This window comes from Zootoca vivipara, chromosome Z2 (assembly GCF_965207765.1).
Source record: "Zootoca vivipara chromosome Z2, rZooViv2.hap1.1, whole genome shotgun sequence".
Taxonomy (NCBI): Eukaryota; Metazoa; Chordata; class Lepidosauria; order Squamata; family Lacertidae; genus Zootoca; species Zootoca vivipara.
The window spans coordinates 5,046,105-5,071,487 of NC_142585.1; the positions used below are offsets into that span (position 1 = coordinate 5,046,105).

The window sequence follows — 25,383 nt, forward strand, 5'->3', positions numbered from 1 at the left end:
CACCACCGGCGCCTTGATTCTCCCAGCCTTCTATTCTTCTTTTATATTATTCTTCCTTTACATTCCTGAGTTCTACTGCAGGACCCCTGTGGAGCGCCACTGACAGTGAGAAGCAAAAGGAACTTGCAACATCTGATCGAGCCTTGTTTTGTAACCAATTGAGTTATTATTATTAGAATCATAGAATCCTAGAGTTGGAAGAGACCCCAAGGGCCATCCAGTCCAACCCCCTGCCATGCAGGAAACACCACCAAAGCATTCTTGACATATGCCTGTCAAGCCTCTGCTTAAAGATCTCCAAAGAAGGAGACTCCACCACACTTCTTGGCAGCAAATTCGACTGCCGAACAGCTCTTACTGTCAGGAAGTTCTTCCTAATGTTTAGGTGGAAGCTTCTTTCTTGTAGTTTTAATCCATTGCTCCGTGTCCGCTTCTCTGGAGCAGCAGAAAACAACCTTTCTCCCTCCTCTTTATGACATCCTTTTATATATTTGAACATGGCTATCATATCACCCCTTAATCTCCAGGCTAAACTACCCAGCTCCCTAAGCCGTTCCTCATAAGGGATCATTTCCAGGCCTTTGACCATTTTGGTTGCCCTCTTCTGGACACGTTCAAGCTTGTCAGTATCCTTCTTGAACTGTGGTGCCCAGAACTGGACACAGTACTCCAGGTGAGGTCTGACCAGAGCAGAATACAGTGGTAGTATTACTTCCCTACCGGTATGTCCCCACTGTGGGGGATCCAGAATCAGAGGTGTAGCAAGCCAGGTGGTATCCAGTGCGGAATTTTTTCTGTGCCCCCCCCCCCCGCCGCCACACACACACACCACTTTGCCAGGGTGCTGGCAAAGCTACGCCCTCTTGGGAGCCACGTTATTGTTATTATTAAATTCGGGAGCCAAAACCTCCAAATTCCATGGCGTTCCGGATCGGTATTTATATCCCACCCATTTCATAAATAAATAAATCAAGGAAGAATTGTGATTACTTTCAGGTAATCCTCTCAGATGGGCTAGTACAAACAATAAAATGATATTATTACGGGGAATATCGCTGTTGTTATGTTTTTATCTTTATATTATTATTTATTTCTCCCACATTCCATAAAGAAAGGGAGGACTCGTATAAGTTCCGCACTTCAAAATCAACAATATTATTAATATTAATACCAGTTACTAATATTATTTGCTACTGAATATTACTTAATATTATTACTTGAATTGATTGATTAATATTAATTAATAGTCCACATTAATGCCGTTATATATTAATATTAACCAACATTATTATGGATTAATATTAATATCATTGTTTAGGAATAGTTCATATTTTAAATATTATTAATTTTTTTAAGGGGGAGAGATGTCACAAACACAAGATCGATATGAAGATTCGTGTATTGGCATAAATTTGCATATACATTTCACACTTTCTACATAGACAATCTCAGGTCGAATCTACACCGATATAATTTCCATATATCTATACATATATAGTTTTTATTATGTATAATATATACAGACACGTAAAAAAAAGAGGGGGGGTTCTCTGTGTCCAGGGGGAACCCAAAGTCATCCAGCCGAACCCCAGGCAGGGCCAATCATTGTGGTGGGCAGCGTCATCTGACCGTCTCCCGGCTTCCTTATTTCCTTTGCCCCTCCATTTTTCCGTTCTTCCTTCCCTGTTTCCTTCCTTCCTTCCTTCCTTCCTTCCTTCCTTCCTTCCTTCCTTCCTTCCTTCCTTCCTTCTTCCCTCTCTCCCTTTCTCTGTCCTTCTTTCCTTCCTTCTTTACTTCATCCCTCCTTCCTTTTCTCTGTCCTTCCTTCCTTCCATCCTTCCGCCCTCCCTCCCTCCCTTTCTCTGTCCTCCATTCCTTTCTCCCTCCCTCCATTCCCCCCCCCCGTTTCCTACCTTTGTTCCTTTGTCCCTCCTTCCTTTTCTCTGTCCTCCCTCCCTCCCTCCCTCCCTCCCTCTCCCATTCATCCCTCTCTCCCATTCTCTGTCCTTCCTTCCTTCCTTCCTTCCTTCTTTCCTTCCTTCCTTCCGCCCTCCCTCCCTTCCTTCCTTCCTTCCCTTTCTCCATTCCACCCCCGTTTCCTACCTTTGTTCCTTTGTCCCTCCTTCCTTTTCTCTGCATAGCTGCCAAGTTTTCCCTTTTCTCGCGAGGAAGCCTATTCAGCATAAGGGAAAATCCCTTTAAAAAAGGGATAACTTGGCAGCTATGTCTCTGTCCTCTCTCCCTCTCTCCCTCCCTCCCTCCCTTTTTTCCTTCATCCCTCTCTTCCATTCATCCCTCTCTCCCATTCTCCTTCCTTCCTTCCTTCCTTCCTTCCTTCCTTCCTTCCTTCCTTCCTTCCTTCCTTCCTTCCCTTTCTCCATTCTTCCTTCCCTGTTTCCTACCTTTGTTCCTTTGTCCCTGCTTCCTTTTCTCTGTCCTCCCTCCTCCCTCTCCCATTCATCCCTCTCTCCCATTCTCTGTCCTTCCTTCCTTCCTTCCGCCCTCCCTTCCTCCCTTCCCCCTTCCTCCCTCCCTCCCTCCCTCCCTCCCTTCCTTCCTTCCCTTTCTCCATTCCACCCCCGTTTCCTACCTTTGTTCCTTTGTCCCTCCTTCCTTTTTTCTGTCCTCTCTCCCTCCCTCCCTCCCTTCTTTCCTTCATCCCTCTCTCCCATTCATGCCTCTCTCTCATTCTGTCCTTCCTTCCTTCCTTCCTTCCTTCCTTCCTTCCTTCCTTTTCTCCATTCTTCCTTCCCCGTTTCCTTCCTCTGTTCCTTTGTCCCTGCTTCCTTTTCTCTGTCCTCCCTCCCTCCCTTCTTTCCTTCATCTCTCTCTCCCATTCTCTGTCCTTCCTTCCTTCCTTCCTTCCTTCCTTCCTTCCTTCCTTCCCTTTCTCCATCCTTCCTTCCCCATTTCCTTCCTTCCTTATTCCCTTCCTCCCTTCCTCTCTTCCTGACCTTCCTTCCTTCCTTCTTTCCTCCCTCCCTCCCGCCATGGGACAGTCCTGTGCCAACCTCTGCGGTGTCTGGTGTCCCCTGACCGCGCCCCAGCTTTCACATCTGAGGGGTTGGACTACATGACCGCTGGGATCCCGCCGACGAAGCCGAGGGCACCTCAGCCCTCTGCGAGAAAATCCCTGCCCTCTGCCTTCACCAAAGAACAGCCAGCTCGTCACATTTCCCTCAACTTCCTTACTTTGCTTCCAGCGCCGTCAAGAGGCGCGTGGGCTCCTCGCCCGCCTGCCTGGCGGCGGACTCCTCCGCCGCCTTCGCCAGGGCGGCGTAGTTCCTCGCCACCTCCTCCACCTGGGCTAGCAGGGCCCGCCGCTGCGCCTCCTTGCCCGCCGCCGCCGTCTCAGCCAACCGCGCCAGCACCCGGAAACTCCCGGCGACGGCCGGCAGCAACTGCGCCGGGCTTTTCTCCGTGATTGCCACCTGCCGACAGGCGGCCCGCAGCTCCCGGAAGGCCAGCGCCAGCTCCAGCGGGCCGTGGTCCGTCACCGTCGCCCCGTTCCCCGCGGCCGCCGCACATTGCCGCAGGGCACCCAGGAGTCGCTCGGCGTCGAGCCTCACCGCCGAGAACCCCCCAGGGAAGGTGTACTCCCGCCCGCGAAGCTCCCGGATGCGTTCGAGGCCCGATGTCGCCCGCAGGTCAATCTCCTGCGTCCGGGCCGCGGGGTCCGGGATCGGCGGCGCCGAGTAGCACAGCTCGTCGGCCTCGTCGTCACCTCCCCGCGCCGAGAAGCAGGAGCGGACGGAGCAGCAGCCCTCTCCGCCCTGCGCCAGTTGCCGCGGGCACACGTCCTCCGGGAAACATGGTGCCGGGTCGCCCTCTTCCGGGACGGCCCCTTCCCCGCTGGCGCAGCGCCGCAGCTTCTCATAGCGGGGCCCTTCTGCCGCCACACACTCGGTCCCCAGGCAAGAGGCATTCTTTTCCGCATCTCTCGGCTCGGGGCTGGCCGAGCGCACCCGAGGACTTGGGAATCCGTGCGCCGCCCGCTCCGAGCAACTCTCCCTCCCTCGGTAGTCACACCACGACACAGCGGGTGCTGTCAGAATGGGGCTGGCGCCCGGGGCCGGGCAACCGCAGACCCCCGGGCCCGGACCCTTCAGGAGCTGCTCCAGAAACTCCAGTTCGAATTGCTTCACTTTCCGAAGCTGCGCCCGGCGCTCGTCCGTCTCCCGCTTGAGCCGTGACGGGAAGGTGGCCGAGAAGAGCTTCCGAAAACAGAACACTGGCCGGGGTGCCCGGGGCTGCGCCGGTATCTCCAGATCCTCTCGGTGCGGTGCCGCCTCGGGTTCGAGATCTGCCGCTTCCCGGGCCGGGGGAACCGTCGTCTCTCTCCGGATCCTCTCCGTCGGCGCCTGACAGCTCTCCGTCTCCGGGGGACGCTTGAGTTCGGGGTTCAAGGGGCAAGGCTGCACGCTGGGGTTTGGTTCGGCCGGTGATGACCTTCTGGTCTTCACCTGCGAAGCGGGCGCCCCGCAGCCTCGCAGATGGAAAGATAGCTCCTTCCGGGCCAGGAAGCCGTCTGGGCCGACCCGCTGCGCCAGAAAGTAAGTGGCGTTCGGGGAAGCGTTGGCATCGCGACCAGAGTCAGGGTCGAGGGCAGCCAGCACGATGAGACCTGGAGGAAACACAAGGGGCGGGAGCATTAAGGATGTTGGATAATACGACTAATAACAATAAAAGGTAAAGGTAAAGGGACCCCTGCCCGTTAGGTCCAGTCGTGACCGACTCTGGGGTTGCGCGCTCATCTCGCATTATTGGCCGAGGGAGCCGGCGTGCAGCTTCCAGGTCATGTGGCCAGCATGACAAAGCCGCTTCTGGCGAACCAGAGCAGCACATGGAAACACTGTTTACCTTCCCGCTGTAGCGGTTTCTATTCATCTACTTGCACTTTGACGTGTTTTCGAACTGCTAGGTTGGCAGGAGCTGGGACCGAGCGACGGGAGCTCACCCCGTCGCAGGGATTCGAACCGTCGACCTTCTGATCAGCAAGTCCTAGGCTCAGTGGTTTAACCCAGAGCGCCACCTGGGTCCCTAATAATAACTACTAATAATAACCCTATCTCTAACTCCTATCGCTATCTTGAACCCCTACCCCAACCCTAATAATAATAATAAAAGTTATTCTTTCTACTCTGCCCATCTGGCTGGGTTTCCCCAGCCACTCTGGGCAGCTCCCAACAGAAAAATAAAACACAGTAATCTATTAAAAGCCTTAAATGATAATGATGTTGGTAATCCTATAACTAATCCCTGTCCCAGGGGGTGGGCTCGGCGCCTTCGTCAATAGAATCATGGTAAATTGGACGAACTCCCGTCCTGAAAAGATGGATTTCCTTCTGTCCTTCCACCCTTCTTTCTTTCTTTCCATCTATCCTTTCCTCCTTTCTTCTTTCTATCCTCCCATCCTCCTATCCTTCCATCCTTCTTTTTTCCTATCCTTCTATCCTTCATAGAATCATAGAATCCTAGAGTTGGAAGAGACCACAAGGGCCATCCAGTCCAACGCCCCTGCCAAGCAGGAAACACCATCAAAGCATTATTGACATATGCCTGTCAAGCCTCTGCTTAAAGACCTCCAAAGAAGGAGACTCCACCACACTTCTTGGCAGCAAATTCCACTGTCGAACAGCTCTTACTGTCAGGAAGTTCTTTCTAATGTTGAGGTGGAATCTTCTTTCTTGTAGTTTGAATCCATTGCTCCGTGTCCGCTTCTCTGGAGCAGCAGGAAACAACCTTTCACCCTCCTCTATATGACATCCTTTTATATATTTGAACATGGCTATCATATCACCCCTTAACCTTCTCTTCTCCAGGCTAAACATACCCAGTTCCCTACGCCGTTCCTCATAAGGCATCGTTTCCAGGCCTTTGACCATTTTTCTTGCCCTCCTCTGGACATGTTCCAGCTTGTCAGTATGCTTCTTGAACTGTGGTGCCCAGAACTGGACACAGTACTCCAGGTGAGGTCTGACCAGAGCAGAATACAGTGGTACTATTACTTCCCTGGATCTTGACGCTATACTCCTATTGATGCAGCCCAGAATTGCATTGGCTTTTTGAGCTGTTGCATCACACTGTTGACTCATGTCAAGTTTGTGGTCTACCAGGACTCCTAGATCCTTTTCACATGTACTGCTCTCAAGCCAGGTGTCTCCCATCCTGTATTTGCCTTTCATTTTTTTGGCCCAAGTGTAGTACTTTACATTTCTCCCTGTTAAAATTCATCTTGTTTGCTTTGGCCCAGTTGTCTAATCTGTTCAGGTCATTTTGAAGTGTGATCCTGTCCTCTGGGGTATTAGCCACCCCTCCCAATTTGGTGTCATCTGCAAACCTGCTCAGGATGCCCTCAAGCCCACCATCCAAGTGATTGATAAAGATGTTGAATAAGACTGGGCCCAAGACAGAACCCTGTGGCACCCCACTAGTCACTTCTCTCCAGGATGAAGAGGAGCCATTGATGAGCACCCTTTGGGTTCGGTCAGTCAGCCAGTTACAAATCCACTAAATGGTAGCATTGTCTAGCCCACATTTGACCAGCTTCTTTACAAGAATATCATGGGGCACCTTGTCAAAGGCCTTGCTGAAATCAAGATAGGTAATGATTATCAATGATGATAATCCTATACCTAATCTCTATCCCAGGGGGTGGGCTCGGCGCCTTCTTCAATACCTGTGGCCGGGGACGTCGGCCCATCCTCCGCCTCCGCTAGGGCTTCCAGGGCCTGCAGGGTGGAGACCAGCGCGTCATCGAGATCCCGGGCTCGTTCCTGGACCGCCTGGGACCCTGGCGGCACCGCCTCAACAAAGGTCACTGGCAGCTGGCCCCCAGTTTCCTTGTTTGGCGCCCTCCGCCGGTGCCGGGGGTCGTCCTCGTCGGAGCTGTTGTCCCCAAAGCCGGGCGGCGGCGCTGCAATAGCCAGGGCGGTGCCGGGGTCATCCTCGTCGCCTTCGCTGCCCGGCGGCGGCAGCGCCATCAAGTCCAGGCCGGCGCGACCGAGGCTCCGTCCAGGGCCGTCCACCGAGCGGGCTCGGGCACGCCTGGCGCCGCAGCAGCCCTCACCCTCGGCACCTGGGAGTTTCAGCACCGGGTCCGACTTGGTCCTGGGCCGGGTTTCCCCGTCGCAGAAGATCCGGTTCTGGTTGAGGTCGGGGCGGCGGCAGCGGCGGGGCAGCTCCAGCGGCGTAGCGCGGCGGTTGCCGGCGGCGCTACGGTTCCCAGCCTCCTTCTCTCGGCCTGGAAAAGGAGAGAGAGAGAGAGCGGAGGGTGAGGATGGTTGACGTATAGTCCAACCCCCTGGACCCGGGATGGAAGGAAGCCGTCCTGGGGCCTGTATCGAACCCGGAACCTCCCGCATGTCTGTAGGGCATTCGTATTTTCTGCACATAAATGTATTTTTATTACATAGCTGCCAAGTACCCCGTTTTCCCCGGGAAACTCCCGTTTTTACTTACCTTTTCCCAGTGGTCCCCCGTATCACTTCGTCTCCCGTTTTTCTCCGTTATTTTCTCCTGCCGGCGGCCATTTTTTTTCTGATTTGCACTTCTATGGGCACCAAAAATCTTCTATGGGCTTCAAAAGTCGCATCTACGCATGCCCGGAAGTGCATAGACGCAACTTCCGGTGTCAGCGGCGGCCATTTTTGGTGCCCATAGATGGGCCGAGCGACACCGGAAGTTGCGTCGACACAACGTCCGGTGTCACAGGGCTGCCGGTCCCGGATTCTGCAGTCCGGGACTTGGAAGGTAAGTATTATTATTATTATTATTATTATTATTATTGATGTCTCTATTCTCAGCGGAGAAAAGGAAAAGCATGATTGCAGCTTTTTTTGTTGTTATTTAGGATATGCTTATTTTCATCGGAGAAATATAAGATGATGATGACGATTTAGATTGTCGCTTTTTAATTGTCGTTGCGGTTAGGGACCCAGGCTTCCCTCAATCTGGGATTTTATCCCCTCTGGAGAGATTAGGCATCTCAGCTGGTTGGAATTTTCTGAGCTTTGAAATGTACAGTGGTGCCTCGCTAGACGAATTCAATTCGTTCCACGCGGGTCTTTTCTTATAACGAAAAATCCATCTAGCGAATCCCATAGGAATGCATTGAAATTTTTTTGAATTTCTTTTTTGCCCATAGGAACACATTCATTGAATTTCAATGCATTCCTATGGGAAACCACGATTCACTAGACAAATTTTTCGTAAAATGAATTCATCTAGCGAGGCAAGCTCCGCTCGAAAAATCCTTTCGTTAAGCGGAAATTTCGTTAAGCAGGGCATTTGTTAAGCGAGGCACCACACTACCTCTCTTGGTCATGGGAGGCAGTATATAAATTTTAATTCTAATAATAATAATAATAATAGTATTCATATTAATGTTTAAATAATATAATTCAAATGATGTATCTGGGACCTCCTGGATGTATGCCGGTAGATAGGTAAAGGTAAAGGGACCCCTGACCATTAGGTCCAGTCGTGACCGACTCTGGGGTTGCGCGCTCATCTCGCATTATTGGCCGAGGGAGCCGGCGTATAGCTTCCAGATCATGTGGCCAGCATGACAAAGCCGCTTCTGGCAAACCAGAGCAGCACATGGAAACGCCGTTTACCTTCCCGCTGTAGCGGTTCCTATTTATCTACTTGCATTTTGACGTGCTTTCGAACTGCTAGGTTGGCAGGAGCAGGGACCGAGCAACGGGAGCTCACCCCGCCACAGGGATTCGAACCGCCAACCTTCTGATCAGCAAGCCCTAGGCTCAGTGGTTTAACCACAGCGCCACCTGGGTCCCATGCCGGTAGATACATTCAATTAATTAAAAATAAAATAAAATAATAATTAAAAAAAAAAAAGTAGCATAGCAAAACATAGCATGTTGTTGTTGTTTAGTCGTGTCCGACTCTTCGTGACCCCATGGACCAGAGCACGCAGGCACTCCTGTCATGCACTGCCTCCCGCAGTTTGGTCAAACTCATGTTCGTAGCTTCGAGAACACTGTCCAACCATCTCGTCCTCTGTCGTCCCCTTCTCCTTTCCCAACATCAGGGTCTTTTCCAGGGAGTCTCCTTCTCCTTGTGCCCTCCATCTTTCCCAACATCAGGGTCTTTTCCAGGCCAGGGAGTCCCCTTCTCCTTGTGCCCTCCATCTTTCCCAACATCAGGGTCTTTCCCAAGGATTCTTCTCTTCTCATGAGGTGGCCAAAGTATTGGAGCCTCAGCTTCACGATCTGTCCTTCCAGGGAGCACTCAGGGCTGATGTCCTTAAGAATGGATAGGTTTGATCTTCTTGCAGTCCATGGGACTCTCAAGAGTCTCCTCCAGCACCAGAATTCAAAAGCACCATTTTTTTGGCATAGCACAGCATAGCATAGCATAGCATAGCATAGCATAGCATAGCATAGCATAGCATAGCATAGCATAGCATAACATAACATAGTTACAGGTAGGTAGCGGTGTTGGTCTGAGTCGAAACAAAATAAAAAAATTCCTTCAGTAGCACCTTAAAGACCAACTAATTTTTTATTTTGGTATGAGCTTTCGTGTCCATGCACACTTCATCAGATGCCATAACATAACATAACATCAAGAAGAACAATTTTCTCAGTGAAAAAATGTAAAATCATTACTGTTGTTTTGTTGTTGCTGTTGTTATTTAGGATATGCCTATTTTCACAGGAGAAATTCTTATTCTTATTCTTATTTAGAATGGATTGTCCCTTTTTTCATTGGAGAAATGTAAGAGTAAATTTAATAATAATAATAATAATAATAATAATAATAATAATAATAATAATAATAATAGGGACCCAGGCTGGCTTCCTTCAATTCGGGATTTCATCCCCTCCAGAAAAACCCGGCATTTCGTCTGCTTGGAATTTCCCTTCCTTGGGAACGTACCTGCCTTGGTCGTGGGAGGCAGTGCGACGGGGAAAAGTGTCCTCCTGGAGTCGGCCAGCAGGTGGCAGTAGCCGGAAATGAGGCCAGCGAAATTGGTAGCTTCTGGCCACTCCATCAGAAGCACCAGCGGCTGGGGAGAAAAGTAGTATTGGAATCATAAAATCATAAAATATTTATCTCTATTTTTATTACATTGGAATAATAGGATTATACAATATTCTAGTCTGTTACTATGTTCTTATTATTCTCATCATAATAAAACCCAAATATTATTTAAATAAAAATCTGATTTAAATGGGGGGGGAATCTGATTTGTGAAGAAAAATAATTAAAATCCTATTTAAATCTGAATCTGAATTAAATCAAATAATCCAATATAAATTGAAAGAATCATATTTTAAAATGTGCTTTAAATTAAAAACCTGATCTAAATCCAAAAGTCTGTTTCTTTGAATGAAAAAATCTGATTTAAATAGAAGATTTTTTACTAAATAAAAAAATGCGATTTAAATCAAAAACCAAATTTAAAAATTAAAAATCTGATTTAAGTGAAGAAAAATAATTAAGATCCTATTTAAATCTGAATCTGGATTAAATCAAATAATCCAATATAAATTGAAAGAATCATATTTTAAAATGTGCTTTAAATTAAAAACCTGATCTAAATCCAAAAGTCTGTTTCTTGGAATGAAAAAATCTGATTTAAATAGAAGATTTTTTTTTTACTTTTTGATTTAAATCAAAAACCAAATTTAAAAATTTAAAATCTGATTTAAATCAAAAACCTGATTTAAAAATTTAAAAATCTGATCATTTTTTTTGAAAATATATATATATATATATCTCCGAGCAACAGAATGGCCCCCAGGCGGCTCTCCAGCCTGCCCACCTTGGCGTCCACAATGGCGGTCTCCACCCTTGCCACGCCTGGGTTCTCCCGGAAGAGTTGGACCCTGCTGATCTGGCTGAATTCGCATAAGACAGTGGTCAGGTTGGTGCGGAGGTCGATGACGTGGCTCACGCCGTGGCGGGGGCCGACCAGGAGGGTGGGGGCCGCGTCTTGGCCATCCTACGAGAGTCAGAGTAGTCAAAGCTGGACCGGGAAGCCAGAATATGGACCCGGAAGTGAACCAGAGACCAGAGCTCAGAACCGAAATCCAAGCCTAGCCGAACTGAACTGGACTGGACTGGACTGAACTGAACTGAACTGAATCAGGAACCGGAAAAAAGTACGTTTCCGTGCACAATTCAAAGTGTTAGTGCTGACCTTGAAAGCCCTAAATGGCCTCAGTCCAGTTCAGTTCACTTCAGTTTTTATTACAGCAAAAGCCAGCAATACAGAATAACATAATTCCAAACGAAAGAAAATCATCAGCTATAACAACACCATAAATAAAACAATGCCTCGGTCCAGGATACAGTGGCGCCTCGCTTAACGAATGCCCTGCTTAACGAGATTTCTGCTTAACAAAAGGATTTTTCGAGCGGAGGCTGCCTCGCTAGACAAATGCGTTTTGCGAAAAATTCGCCGAGCGAATCACGGTTTCCCATAGGAAGGCATTGAAATTCAATTAATGTGTTCCTATGGGGGGGTGGAGGTTGTTTTCTGCTGCTCCAGAGAAGCGGACACGGAGCAATGGATTCAAACTACAAGAAAGAAGATTCCACCTCAACATTAGGAAGAACTTCCTGACAGTAAGAGCTGTTCGGCAGTGGAATTTGCTGCCAAGAAGTGTGGTGGAGTCTCCTCCTTTGGAGGTCTTTAAGCAGAGGCTTGACGGGCATATGTCAAGAATGCTTTGATGGTGTTTCCTGCTTAGCAGGGGGTTGGACTGGATGGCCCTTGTGGTCTCTTCCAACTCAATGACTCTATGATTCTAATTTTATTATTTATAACCCCCCCCCCACTCTAGGCGGCTCCCAACAAAGGACATTAAACTTTACAGGGCTGCCTTCAGATGTCTTCTAAAAGTCAGATAGTTGTTTATTTCCTTGACATCTGAAGGGAGGGCATTCCACAGGGTGGGTGCCACCACCAAGAAGGCCCTCTGCCTAGTTCCCTGCAACTTGGCTTCTTGTAGCGAGGGAACCGCCAGAAGGCCCTCGGTGCTGGACCTCAGTGTCCGGGCAGAACGATGGGGGTGGAGACGCTCCTTCAGGTATACTGGACCGAGGCCATTTAGGGCTTTAAAGGTCAGCACCAAAACTTTGAACTGTGCTCGGAAATGTACTGGGAGCCAATGTAGATCTTTCAAGACTAGTATTATGTGGTCTTGGCGGCCGCTCCCAGTCACCCGTCCAGCTGCCGCATTCTGGATTAGTTGACCTTTAAAGCCCTAAATTGCCTCGGTCCAGTATACAGTGTCGCCTCGCTTAACGAATGCCCCGCTTAACGAGATTTCCGCTTAACAAAAGGATTTTTACAGCGGAGGTTGCCTCGCTAGACGGATTCGTTTTATGAAAAATTCGTCTAGCGAATCGCGGTTTCCCATAGGAATGCATTGAAATTCAATTAATGCGTTCCTATGGGCAAAAAAAATAATCCCAAAAAAATCCAATGCATTCCTATGGGATTCGCTAGACAGATTTTCCGTTATAAGAAAAGACCCGTGGAACGAATTTAATTTGTCTAGCGAGGCAACCACTGGACCTGAAGGAGCGTCTCCACCCCGGACACCGGGGTCCCTCTCCCGAGGGCCTTCTGGCGGTTCCCTCCCTGCGAGAAGAGAGGTTATAGTCAGAGGGCCTTCTCGGTTGTGGCGCCCGCCCTGTGATCTCAAGGAAATAAGCAGCTATCCTATTTTTAAAAGACATCTGAAGGCAGCCCTGTTTAGAAAAGCTTTTAAGATTTAATGCTGTATTGACTAGAGGTCTGTCTTGTCACGTTGCGTGGGATCAATTCCAATCCGTTACCTCTGAGGATGTGGACAGGCTGCTTGGACGAGTGAAACCAACCACCTGTCTCCTTGATCCTTGCCCATCCTGGCTTATAAATGTGAGCCGGGAATGGGAGCCTTCCCAGACCCGCTGAAAGAGGCGGTTATTAAACCACTTCTTAAAAAACCGTCTTTAGATGCGGCCCATATGGCCAACTATCGCCCAGTCTCAAATCTTCCATTCCTGGGCAAGGTGATTGATTGAGCAAGGGGTTGCTGAACAACTCCAGGCACGCCTGGAAGAAGCGGACCATTTGGATCCCTTCCAGTCGGGATTCAGGCCTCATCATGGGACTGAAACTGCCTTGGTCGCACTGGTCGATGATCTCCGGAGAGCTAGGGACAAAAGGTGAGAGCTGTTTCCTAGTTCTGCTGGATCTCTCAGCGGCTTTTGACACCATCGACCATAACCTCCTTCTGGACCGTCTAGAGCAGTGGTCCTCAACCCCCAGGCCACGGACCGGTACCGGTCCGTGGATCAATTGGTACCGGGCCGCCCAAGGAACATTTAAATACAATTAAATTAAAATTTTTAAATCAAAACAATCTAAATAAAATATAAATAATCAACGTCCCCCCCTCAGCGGGCCGCGGTAAAATTATCAAACGTTGACTGGTCCGCGGAGATAAAAAGGTTGGGGAGCACTGGTCTAGAGCACTTGGGAGCTGGGGGCACTGTCATACAGTGGTTCCGCTCCTTCTTCCTGGGCCGTGTTCAGAAAGTGGTGGTGGGGGATGAGTGTTCAGACCCCTGGGCTCTCACTTGTGGGGTGCCTCAGGGTTCTGTCCTCTCCCCCATGCTTTTTAACATCTATATGCAGCCGCTGGGAGAGATCATCAGGGGGTTTGGGCTGGGTGTTCATCAGTATGCGGATGATACCCAGCTCTACCTCTCTTTCAAATCAGAACCAGTGAAGGCGGTGAAGGTCCTGTGTGAGTGTCTGGAGGCGGTTGGAGGATGGATGGCGGCTAACAGGTTGAGGTTGAATCCTGACAAGACAGAAGTACTGTTTGTGGGGGACAGGAGGCAGGCAGGTGTGGAGGATTCCCTGGTCCTGAATGGGGTAACTGTGCCCCTGAAAGACCAGGTGCGCAGCCTGGGAGTCACTTTGGACTCACAGCTGTCCATGGAGATGCAGGTCTATTCTGTGTCCAGGGCAGCTGTCTATCAGCTCCATCTGGTACGCAGGCTGAGACCCTACCTGCCTGCAGATTGTCTCGCCAGAGTGGTGTATGCTCTGGTTATCTCCTGCTTGGACTATTGCAATGCGCTCTACATGGGGCTACCTTTGAAGGTGACCCGGAAACTACAACTAATCCAGAATGCAGCAGCTAGACTGGTGACTGGGAGCAGCCGCCGAGACCACATAACACCGGTCTTGAAAGATCTCCATTGGCTCCCAGTACGTTTCCGAGCACAGTTCAAAGTGTTGGTGCTGACTTTTAAAGCCCTAAACGGCCTCGGTCCAGTATACCTGAAAGAGCATCTCCACCCCCATCGTTCTGAGGTCCAGTACCGAGGGCCTTCTGGCAGTTCCCTCGCTGCGAGAAGCCAAGTTGCAGGGAACCAGGCAGAGGGCCTTCTCGGTGGTGGCTCCCGCCCTGTGGAATGCCCTCCCATCAGATGTCAAAGAGAAAAACAGCTACCAGATTTTTAGAAGACTTATGAAGGCAGCCCTGTTTAGGGAGGCTTTTAATGTTTAATAGATTATTTTATTTCATTTTTCTGTTGGAAGCCGCCCAGTGGCTGGGGAGGCCCAGCCGGATGGGTGGGGTACAACTAATAAATTATTATTATATAAAGCCCAGAACCTAGAACCGGAATCCAGAAACTGGAAACCAGAAACCCGAGCTAACCGAACTGAATTGGAAACAGAAGCAGGAACTGGAAACCGGAAACCGGAAACCCAGAATATGAGCCTGGGAATCAGAAAACAGAACCCCTGGCACCAGAATCTGAGCCCTGAATCGGAAATAGAAAACGAAGCAGAACCTAGAACCCCCTACCATCCCGACGGTCTGGAAGATGACACCAGAGAAGGTGGGCAGCCGGTCGAGGAGACGCAGGTACTGGAGCTTGGCCCGGGTGGGGGAGACCTGCGAGGAGAGAATCGGGGCCCCTTGGGGTCATCCAGCCTGACCCTGAGCTCGAGGTGGGGGTTAGGGTCCCACCCCAGGGGTTAAGAGTCCCACCTGGGAGCTGCGCCGCTGGTGAGCCTTCAACTGCTGCGAGAGCGACCGGCGCAGGTGCTTGTCCTTGGTGGCCAGCAACAGAGAGGGAGGCAAGAAGGGCTCCAGACCCCACTCCTTCCTGGGGAGAAAGAGGAAACGCAGGCACTCCAACTTCCTTCCATCCTTCCTGCCTACCTTCCTACCTACCTTTCTCTGTCCTTCCTCCCTCCCTTTGTTCTTTCTCCATTGTTTCCCTCCTTCCTTTCTCTGTCCTTCCCTCCCTTTTTCTGTTTTTCCTTCCTTGTTTTCCTTGTTGCCTTTCCTCTTCCTCCCTCCCTCCCTCCCTTTCTCCGTTCTTCCTTCTGTTTCCTTCCTTCTTTCTTTCCTTTGACCCCCCTCCCTTTCTCTGTCCTCCCTCCCTCCCTCCCTTTCTCCTTCCTTCCTTCCAGTTCCTCCCTTCCTCCTTCCTTTCTTTGTCCTTCCTTCCTCCTTTCCTTTGTCCCTCCCTCCCTTTGTTCTTCCTTCCCTGATTCCTTCCTTTCTTCATTCCTTCATTCCTCCCTCCCTTTCTCTACCCTCCCTCCCTCCCTTTGTTCTTTCTCCATTGTTTCCCTTCTTCCTTTCTCTGTCCTTCCCTCCCTTTTTCTGTTTTTCCTTCCTTGTTTTCCTTGTTGCCTTTTCTCTCCCTCCCTCCCTCCCTTTCTCTGTCCTTCCTTCCTTCTTTCCTTTGTCCCTCCCTCCCTTTGTTCTTCCTTCCTTTGTTCATTCCTTCATCCCTCCCTCCCTTTCTTTATCCTCCCTCCCTCCCCTTGTTCTTTCTTCATTGTTTCCCTCCTTCCTTTCTCTGTCCTTCCCTCCCTTTTTCTGTTTTTCCTCCCTCCCTCCCTCCCTTTCTCCATTCTTCCTTCCGTTTCCTTCCTTCTTTCTTTCAAAGGGAGGGAGGGACAAAGGAAAGAAGGAAGGAAGGACAGAGAAAGGGAGGGAGGGTCGAAGGAAAGAAAGAAGGAAGGAAACAGAAGAACAGAGAAAGGGAGGGAGGGAGGGAGGGAGGGAGGGAGGGAGGGAGGAAGGAAGGAAGGAAGGAAGGAAGGAAGGAAGGAAGGAAGGGGAAAGGCAACAAGGAAAACAAGGAAGGAAAAACAGAAAAAGGGAGGGAAGGACAGAGAAAGGAAGGAGGAAAACAATGAAGAAAAACAAAGGGAGGGAGGGTAGAGAAAGGGAGGGAGGAATGAAGGAATGAACAAAGGAAGGAATCAGGGAAGGAAGAACAAAGGGAGGGAGGGACAAAGGAAAGAAGGAAGGAAGGACAGAGAAAGGAAGGAGGAAGGGAGGAAATGGAAGGAAGGAAGGACAGAGAAAGGGAGGGAGGGTCGAAGGAAAGAAACAGAAGGAAGAACAGAGAAAGGGAGGGAGGGAGGGAGGAAATGGGGAAGGAAGAATGGAGAAAGGGAGGGAGGGAAGGAAACAAAGAAGGAAGAACAGAGAAAGGGAGTGAGGGTGCAGGAACAAGGTTTGGTCCGTTTGACCTTCAGGGTTCCCCCCCAGAACTCACTCACTCGACGTTTCTGAGTGCCACCTTGTGGCCGGGACAGGTGGCCGAGACGGTGATGTAGATGTGGAGCGCCGTCAGGACCAGGAGTGACTGTGGATCGGGATCGGCGCCAAACCGCTCCCGGATGACGTCGTTGCGGCTCTGGAGAGGGAAGGAGAAGCATCGCCTAGTGGTTACAGCGAGGGGGCTGGGAAGCGGCACCTAGTGGTTTGTGAGTTGTAAGCATTGCCTAGTGGTTAGAGCCATACCTACCAAGTTGCTGTCGGAGAAATAATTGACCGGACCGGGAGTAGCAGACCGGAAGTCGCACTGCAGCCATTTTGGAACTGGGCGGAGCATGCTCAGAAGTGACTTTTGATGCTGCTTTGCCCAGTTCCAAAATGGCTGCTGCGCCAGAATAAACCGGGGGAAAAAAAATCTGTTTTTTCAGCTAGGAACAGTTGGGAAAACGGGGATTTCCCGGGGAATACGGGAGACTTGGCAGCTACCAGTATGGTTAGAGCAAGTGACTAAGAAGACTAGTGTGCTGGAACTAGTGCTTACCCACAGAAATAATAATAATAAATTTATACCCACCCTTTTGAGGGGCAACGAGGACCACTAGGTGGAGCAGGGAGGATTGGGACCCTCTAGCCACACATTCACACACACACACACCCCACTGACCTGGATGTAGAGGTATTCAAAGGCAGCGGCGTCTTGCCGCAACAGCTCGGCAGGGTCTTTGGGGTAGAAGCTGACCCGGAAAAGGCACCTCATGCCTTGGTAGTGGGTCCGTTGAACGACCTGGGGGGAGGAAGGAGAGCTCTGACAAGGGGGTGGGCTAGATGACCCCCTGGGGTCCCTTTCCCCCATCCATCCTTGTGGGATTTGGGAGAAAGAGAGGGAAGGATGGAAGAAAGGAGGGAGGGAGGGAGCAAGGAAAGTTTGTGTGTGAGAGAGAGGGAGAGAGAGAGAGAGATTGAGAGAAGGAAGGAAGGAAGGAAGGAAGGAAGGAAAGGGAGGGAGGGATGAAGGAAGGAAAGAAGGAGGGAAAGAAGGAAGGAAGGAAGGTGAAAGGGAGGAAGGAAAGGGTGAAAGAGGGAGAGAGAGAGGGAGAAAGAGAGTGACAAGGAAGGAAGGAAGGAAGGAAGGTAGGTAGGGGTGAAAGAGGGAGAGAGGGAGCGAGAGAGGGAGAGAAGGAAGTAAAGAGAGGGAGAGAGGAAGGAAGGAAGGAAGGAAGGAAGGAAGGAAGGAAGGAAGGAAGGAAGGAAGGAAGGAAGGAAGGAGAGGGAGAGAGGGACAAAGGAAGGAAAGAAGGAGGGAGGGAAGGAAGGAAAAAGAGGGAGAGAGGGATGAAGGAAGGAAAGAAGGAGGGAAAGAAGGAAGGAAGGAAGGAGAAAGGGAGGAAGGGTGGGGGGGAGGAAAGTGTGTGTGTGTGTGTGTGTGTGTGAGAGAGAGAGAGAGAGAGAGAGAGAGAGAGAGAGAGAGAGAGAGAGAGAGAGAGAGAGAGAGAGAGAGAGAGAGAGAAGGAAGGAAGGAAGGAAGGAAGGAAGGAAGGAAGGAAGGAAGGAAGGAAGGGGTGAAAGAGGGGGAGAGAGAGGGAGAAAGAGAGTGACAAGGAAGGAAGGATGGAAGGAAGGAAGGGGAGAAAGAGAGAGGGAGAGAAGGAATGAAGGAAGTAAAGAGAGGAAGGAAGGAAGGAAGGAAGGAAGGAAGGAAGGAAGGAAGGAAGGAAGGAAGGAAGGAAGGAAGGAAGGAAGGGGAGAGAGAGAGGGAGAGAAGGGAGGAAGTAAAGAGAGGGAGAGAGGAAGGAAGGAAGGAAGGAAGGAAGGAAGGAAGGAGAGGGAGAGAGGGACAAAGGAAGGAAAGAAGGAGGGAGGGAAGGAAGCAAGGAAAGAAGGAAAGAGAAAGGGAGGGAGGATTTCAGAGCTCTGGTAGAGGGGTTGGACTAGATGACCTCCTCTGTGGCTCCCTCCCAACTCACATGGGCCAAAGGCTGCTTCTCCTGGAGGAGGAGAAACTGGTGGCTCCGCTCGGGGCTGCGGTATTCCAAGACGAGGGAAAAATGCTCGATCCGCCGCAGGGAAAGGCGATCCTGGAGGGTTGACATCACGTCCTGGTAGGGGTGAGAGAGGAGCATTTTTTTTAATTTATTTTTTTACAGAAAGGTTCAGCCTTGTTGGCACCCCCCCCCCTTAATATTGACAATCGGAGGAAGCTTTCCTTTTTGGAGAATCAATTTTGACTGCTCTATTCAAAAAGACTGATTTTGGTTCTACTCTTAGAAATACATAGACCGATAATTATCAAACGATGTTGAGGTTTAATAAGTTAACGGTTTCTATTTGGGCAACTGTTTTGCTCTGCCGGAAGGAGAAAAAGATTCATTTCCTTAAGAACAACTACTGTATTTAACTCAAAACAATAACGTGATAGCATATGTATCCATGTGGTAAAACAATTTTTTAAAAAAGGACTGTGTCCTTATTTATTGATGTTTTAAGCATTACGATGTATCAAGAATTAGGAATGTAACTTAAATACGGTAGAATGAAATACAGTAAATAAAAAAAATAGAATGTAACTTAAATACATTCCTTTGGACTAGAATGTAATTTATGATAGAAAATCTCTAGAAATATTCCCCCCCCCCCGGAAGCATTTTACAACGTCACTAACCACTAGGCGTTGCTTCCTAGCCCCTGGCTCTAACCACTAGACCCTGCTTCCCTTCCTACCTTGACGGTGGTGCGGCTATCAAAAGTGAAGGACTTGACCTGCCCGTTTTCGAGGAAAACCTTCAGGACGTTGGGGATGAGGAGCAAGGCTTCCTTCTTCAGCATCTCCTGAAAAGCAAAGGCTGGCAGACTAATAATAATAATAATAATAATAATAAACAACTACCCGACTTTGAGAAGACATCTGAAGGTAGCCCTGGGTAGGCAAGTTTTAAGGTTTGATGTTTTATTCTGTTTTTATTCTGTTTTTAATCACCCAGCTGGATGGACCAGGTATAAATAGAAATAAATTATTATTAGAATCATAGAATCATAGAGTTGGAAGAGACCACAAGGGCCATCCAGTCCAACCCCCTGCCGAGCAGGAAACACCATCAAAGCATTCTTGACATATGCCTGTCAAGCCTCTGCTTAAAGACCTCCAAAGAAGGAGACTCTGCCACACTCCTTGGCAGCAAATCCCACTGCCGAACAGCTCTTACTGTCAGGAAGTTCTTCCTAATGTTGAGGTGGAATCTTCTTTCTTGTAGTTTGAATCCATTGCTCCGTGTCCGCTTCTCTGGAGCAGCAGAAAACAACCTTTCTCCCTCCTCTATATGGCATCTTTTAATATATTTGAACATGGCTGTCATATAACCCCTTAACCTTCTCTTCTCCAGGCTAAACATACCCAGTTCCCTAAGCCGTTCCTCATAAGGCATCGTTTCCAGGCCTTTGACCATTTTGGTTGCCCTCTTCTGGACACGTTCCAGCTTGTCAGTCTCCTTCTTGAACTGTGGTGCCCAGAACTGGACACAGTACTCCAGGTGAGGTCTGACCAGAGCAGAATACAGTGGTACTATTACTTCCCTTGATCTAGACGCTATACTCCTATTGATGCAGCCCAGAATTGCATTGGCTTTTTGAGCTGCTGCATCACACTGTTGACTCATGTCAAGTCTGTGGTCTACCAAGACTCCTAGATCCTTTTCACATGTACTGCTCTCAATCCAGGTGTCACCCATCCTGTATTTGTGCCTTTCATCCCCCCCCCCCCAAAGTGTAGTACTTTACATTTCTCCCTGTTAAAATTCATATTGTTTGCTTTGGCCCAGTTGTCTAATCTGTTAAGGTCATTTTGAAGTGTGATCCTGTCCTCTGGGGTATTAGCCACCCCTCCCAATTTGGTGTCCTCAAGCCCATCATCCAAGTCATTGATAAAGATGTTGAATAAGACTGGGGTATTAGCGATTATTATTATTATTATTATTATTATTATTATTATTATTATTATTTACTTATACCTCGCCCACCTGGCCGGGCCTCCCCAGCCACTCTGTGCGGCACATTAGCTCTCTCCAACAATCCCAAAGAGGTGTTCCAGAACTTTCCAGAACTCACCGGCTCCGGCTCCGAGAAGCGCACCTTGGCGGGGTTGGACCTCAGCCTGGCCTTCTTCGCGGCACTGATGAAGGCTGACTTGGGCGACTGGAAGGGGAGAAGGGAAAAAATGGATCTTGTGGGAGATCTCAGCTGGAAAAGCAGATTCCCGACTTGCCGGGGGTGTTGAGATGGATGACCCCCCGGGATCTCACCTGATGGGTTTGCAGCACGGTGAAGACGGCAGACTCCTTGGTGCTTCTGCGGTGGAAAGGAACAAAGAAGACGTTTAGGGCTTCCTTGAGATTCCTGCCTCTCCGGGGGGTTGGACTGGATGACCCTCAGGGGGCCCCAGCTCCAGAAAGAATCCAGGGATTTGTAGAGGAAGCAGGAAGCGCAGCTCTTAAATTTCAGAAGGGTCACCCGGCGTGTCTCGAACCCGCTTCCTTCTTCCTCACCTCACAATTTCGATGAATCTCTCGCGGGCGACATCGCTCACGTCTTCGTCGCCAATGGCCCAGATCTGATCCCCGGGAAAGAGTTTGTCCTCCGAGGGTCCGCCTGCCAAAGGAAGGGGCAGCTGGTGTCTGTCGGGAGGGGGGGGGAGAGAGACCCTCAGGATCATCTAGTCCAACCCCCTTCCAACTCGACGACGATCTGACGCAGAGATTCGTCTCCGGAATCCTCACCTGCCACCACCGAACGCACCACCACCGGCCTCTCGCCGCCGGCCACAAAGCCAAAGCCTCCGTCTGGGTGGCGCAGGATCGTCACCTGTCGGAAGGAGTCGGAAGGCGGCGGGCCCCATTCCATAGCACCCCAGCTTTCCTTTGGCATCGCATCTCCAGCGGCAGGAAGAGAGAGGATTCCAGGGTGCAGGGAGGGAAGAATCCTTTCCTCGGGTCAGGATCCTAATGGCATGCCAGCAAGCTTGCACCTTTCTGTAAAAAAGGGATTTGATGATTCTAGAAAAAGAAAACCTAACCCCTATCCCTAACCCCTAACTCAGGGGTCAGCAAACTTTATCAGCAGGTCCACGGTCCCTCAGACCTTGTGGGGGGCCGGACTATATTTTGGAAAAAAAATATGAACGAATTCCTATGCCCCACAAATAACCCAGAGATCCATTTAAAATAAAAGGACACATTCTACTCATGTAAAAACATGCTGATTCCAGGACTGTCCGCAGGCCGGATTTAGAAGGCGATTGGGCCGCATCCGGGCCCCGGGCCTTAGTTTGGGGTCCCCTGCCCTAACCTCTAACCCCTAACCCCTATCCTTAACCCCTACCCCTAACCCCCAACCTCATCCCTAACCCCCAACCCCTGTTCCTAACTCCTATCCCTATCCCTAACTCTTAACCCCAACCGTACCCCTAACCCCCAACCCCTATCCTCAACTCCTAGCCCTAACTCCTAACCCCAACCCTACCCCTAATCCCCATCCCCTATCCTTAACCCCTAGCCCTAACCCCTAGCCCTAGCCCTAACTCTTATCCCTATCCCTATCAGCGCCGTCTTAAGTGCTCCCGGCGCCGTGGTGTGCCGGATCCTCGGGCGCCCTCCCGCCCCGTTCCGGCGCCCTCCCACCCCATTTCCCAGCACGGTGGGCGGGTGGGCGGGTGGGTCATTGGGACACAACTTTTCCACAAAAAGGCCGCCCAAATAATGCAAACATAAATGTCCAGGTAAGGCTCTTTGAACATTCAAAATAGAGCTCAAAAGATTGCTTTTTAAAAATTGTAATTAATAGCATTTCAGCCGCTGTTTGCAGTCGGCCTTGGGATCCAGGAAAATCCGGCAGCAGCAGGGCCCTGATCCTGTCTCAGAGGAGGAGACCCCTACTCACTGTGAATGGCCTCCTCCTTTTCTCCTGTCAGAAAGAGGGGGTGGGAGGAGAGGGGGAGGAGGGAGGGAAGAATTCAGGAGCTGCGTGATCCGAATATGAAAAGAATTGGCTGCTGGCCTGGTCTGAGAGAAAGGGATGGGAAGAGAAAGAGGAGAGGGATAGAGGAAGGGAGATGAGAGAGAGAGAGAGAGAGAGAGAGAGAGAGAGAGAGAGAGAGAGAGAGAGAGAGAGAGAGAGAGAGAGAGAGAAGGAAGAATCCAGGGAGGGAGAGAAGAGAGGGATAGAGGAAGGGAGATATGAGAGAGAGAGAGAGAGAGAGAGAGAGAGGGAGGGAGGGAGGGAGAGAGAGAGAGAGAGAGAGAGAGAGAGAGAGAGAGAGAGAGTCAGAGAGTCAGAGAGTCCAGGGAGAGAGAGAAGAGAGGGATGGAGGAAGGGAGATTTGAGAGAGGAATGGAGAGCCAGAGAAAGAAAGTAGAAAGAGAGGAGGAGGAGGAGGAGGAGGAGGAGGAGGAGGAGGAGGAGGAGGAGGAGGAGGAGGAGGAGGAGGAGAAGAAGAAGAAGAAGAAGAAGAAGAAGAAGAAGAAGTCCAGGGAGGAAGAGGGAGGGAAAGAGAGAAGAGAGGGATAGAGGAAGGGAGATTTGAGAGAGGAATGGAGAGCCAGAGAAAGAAAGAAAGAAAGAAGAGAGAGAGAGAGAGAGAGAGAGAGAGAGAGAGAGAGAGAGAGAGAGAGAGAGAGAGAGAGAGAGAGAGAGAGAGAGATGATGATGATGGAGGGAGAGAAGGAGAAAGAAAGAGAGGAGAAAGGGGGAAGATGGGGAAGATGGGGAAGAGAGAGAAGGAGTCCAGGGAGGGGGGGGGAGGGAAAGACAGAAAGAGGGGGGGAAGAGAGATAAAGGAAGATTTGAGAGAGGAATGGAGAGGAAGAGGAAGGAAGGAAGGAAGGAAGGTGATGGGGAAGGTGAGAAACAGGGAGGCCTGAAATTCATCTGGCATCGACATGACCTGTTTTTGACATCCTAACAACAACAACAACAACAACAACAACAACAACAACAACACAGTAATAATAGTTCCTCTGACCCACCAATCTTGTAACTCCATCAGTGGTCCATTCCCACCCTATGATTATTCTCCCCTTCTTTCCTCCCCCCCCCCCCATCTCTCCTCTCCTCCTCTAATTTCATCCCTCTCTCCTTCGATACCTTCCTCTCTCCTTCCTAGGAGGTCGGGTGGAGATTCCTGGAAACGGACCATTCGCGGAGACAGCGATCATAAGAGAGCGTGGTTCCCCCAAACCCCGAGGTCCTTTTCACACGTGCTATGGCCAGCGGGTCAGACTGGATGACCCCTGGCTCCCTTCCCAGCCGACCATTCCATTCGCCGCGCAATCGCTGGTGCCGGGAAAAGGCTCGAAATGGACTTACCCGCTTGGTGCGTGGGTCGTTTTAAGGAGGACTTTGGGGGGCATCCTGTCCCCCATCTGCCCCAATGGGGGTCCCCACGCCCCATATTCGCCCCACAACCGTCGCCATCCGTCGCCACCCAAAAGCACCAGGCAAGATGGGGCGTCGGGACCGTTGCACCCCCTTTTGGGAAGGCTAGGAGGGGAACCAGAGGTATTTGCCCGCTTGGGGGGGGACACCTGCCCCCCCAAACTGCCCCCTTCGTCGGGGCCGCGCATCCTTCGAGAAAAGGGGGGCAGGAAGAGGGATGGAGCCGTTTTGGGGGGCATTAGGAGAACATGGGAGCCCCTCGACCTGCTCCGTCGGGAATCCCCTCCCCAGTTGTGTTTTTTTTTCAGGGGGTCGCGGTCCTTACCGGAACTCAATGCGGCCCCCCGAAACCGGCCCGGCAAGACGAAGAGGGACAGCTCCGGCCGCGCCTGCGCACTCGCGGCGCTGGTTGTCACTGCAGCAGACGGGAAGGGAGGGGGGAAGCGAAGAGGGGAGGGGCGCCCCAAAGGTCATCCAGACAGACCCCCCGCCCTGCTAGGGGGGAAACGGAGCACAGGATCCTAAGAATGGGGCAGCTAGAAGGGATCCCTAAAAGTCATCCAGTCTGACCCCCCGCAATGCAGGGGTTTGGAATGGAGGAACTAGAAGGGATCTCTCCTAAAAGGCATGGATCTAGAATGGGGCAGCTAGAAGGGAGCCTCAAAGGTCATCCAGTCTGACCCCCCGGTTGTATATTAATAATATGATGATGAGATTCCTGCCTTGCTGGGGGTCAGACTAGATGAAACCGGAACTAGTCAGATTTTTTCCCTATCAATCTTTTTTTTTGGGGGGGGGTGCTTGTGGAAATGGAAGGTTTAGGTCCTCGCTGGAAAGGAGCAAAGCACTGTGGGAGAATCCCTGGAATGCGCGGTTGCTTAGCAACGGACCACCGAGGCAGTAGAGGATGCTCTTTTTCCCCCGTCTGGAGGAACAGAGGGGAAATGGAGGAGCGAACAGAGAATCCTAGAAGGGCCAGGCTGGAAGGGTACCCCGGGGGTCATCCAGTCGGACCTCGAGCAAGGCAGGCAGGAACCTCAAGAGGAACCTTATTATTATTATTATTATACCACCCAATACCCGGGAAATAATCCCCCCTCTTTCTCTCAAGTCTCCATTCCTCTCTCTCTCTCTTTCCCCATCCCTCTCTTCTCTCTCTCTCTTCTTTTTCTCCTCTTTCTTTCTTTCTTTCTTTCTTTCTTTCTCCTCCTCTACGTTCTCTCTCTTCTTCTCCTCTTTCTTTCCCCTTCCCTCTTTCCCCCCATCCCTCTCTTCTCTCTCATCCCTCCTCTTTCTTTTTTTCTCCTCCTCTCTATTTCCCCATCCCTGACAGTAAGAGCTGTTCGACAGTGGGATTTGCTGCCAAGGAGTGTGGTGGAGTGAGTCTCCTTCTTGGGAG

The 25,383-nt window shown here is 50.4% G+C and overlaps 1 protein-coding gene and 1 long non-coding RNA gene across 6 annotated transcripts; one reads left to right on the top strand and one right to left on the bottom strand.

Annotated features, from left to right (window-relative positions):
• Window positions 1–2,628: 2,628 nt before the first annotated feature.
• On the bottom strand, window positions 2,629–24,937 carry FRMPD3 (FERM and PDZ domain containing 3). Of its 5 annotated transcripts, none has more exons than XM_088665241.1 (15): window positions 24,310–24,936; window positions 21,332–21,583; window positions 21,101–21,229; window positions 20,858–20,903; window positions 20,664–20,750; window positions 19,284–19,391; window positions 18,530–18,661; window positions 17,230–17,349; window positions 16,568–16,704; window positions 15,033–15,150; window positions 14,847–14,936; window positions 10,793–10,972; window positions 9,904–10,033; window positions 6,680–7,243; window positions 2,630–4,624 (listed from the first exon to the last, which is right to left on the bottom strand). In XM_088665241.1, exons 1-15 carry the CDS (start codon window positions 24,456–24,458, stop codon window positions 3,189–3,191), a joined length of 3,678 nt encoding a protein of 1,225 aa, XP_088521367.1. In that variant the 5' UTR covers window positions 24,459–24,936; the 3' UTR covers window positions 2,630–3,188. The 5 variants fall into 5 exon arrangements, with proteins under 5 accessions (XP_088521371.1, XP_088521367.1, XP_088521369.1 ...); XM_088665243.1 differs by having other exon boundaries at window positions 21,101–21,203; window positions 24,310–24,383; XM_088665244.1 differs by lacking the exon at window positions 24,310–24,936 and adding an exon at window positions 22,491–22,716 and having other exon boundaries at window positions 21,101–21,203.
• LOC148686539 (uncharacterized) lies at window positions 4,417–16,691 on the top strand. Its single transcript, XR_015948755.1, has 3 exons — window positions 4,417–4,553; window positions 14,644–14,906; window positions 16,557–16,691. It is a non-coding gene; the product is annotated as an uncharacterized LOC148686539 (long non-coding RNA).
• Window positions 24,938–25,383: the final 446 nt, after the last annotated feature.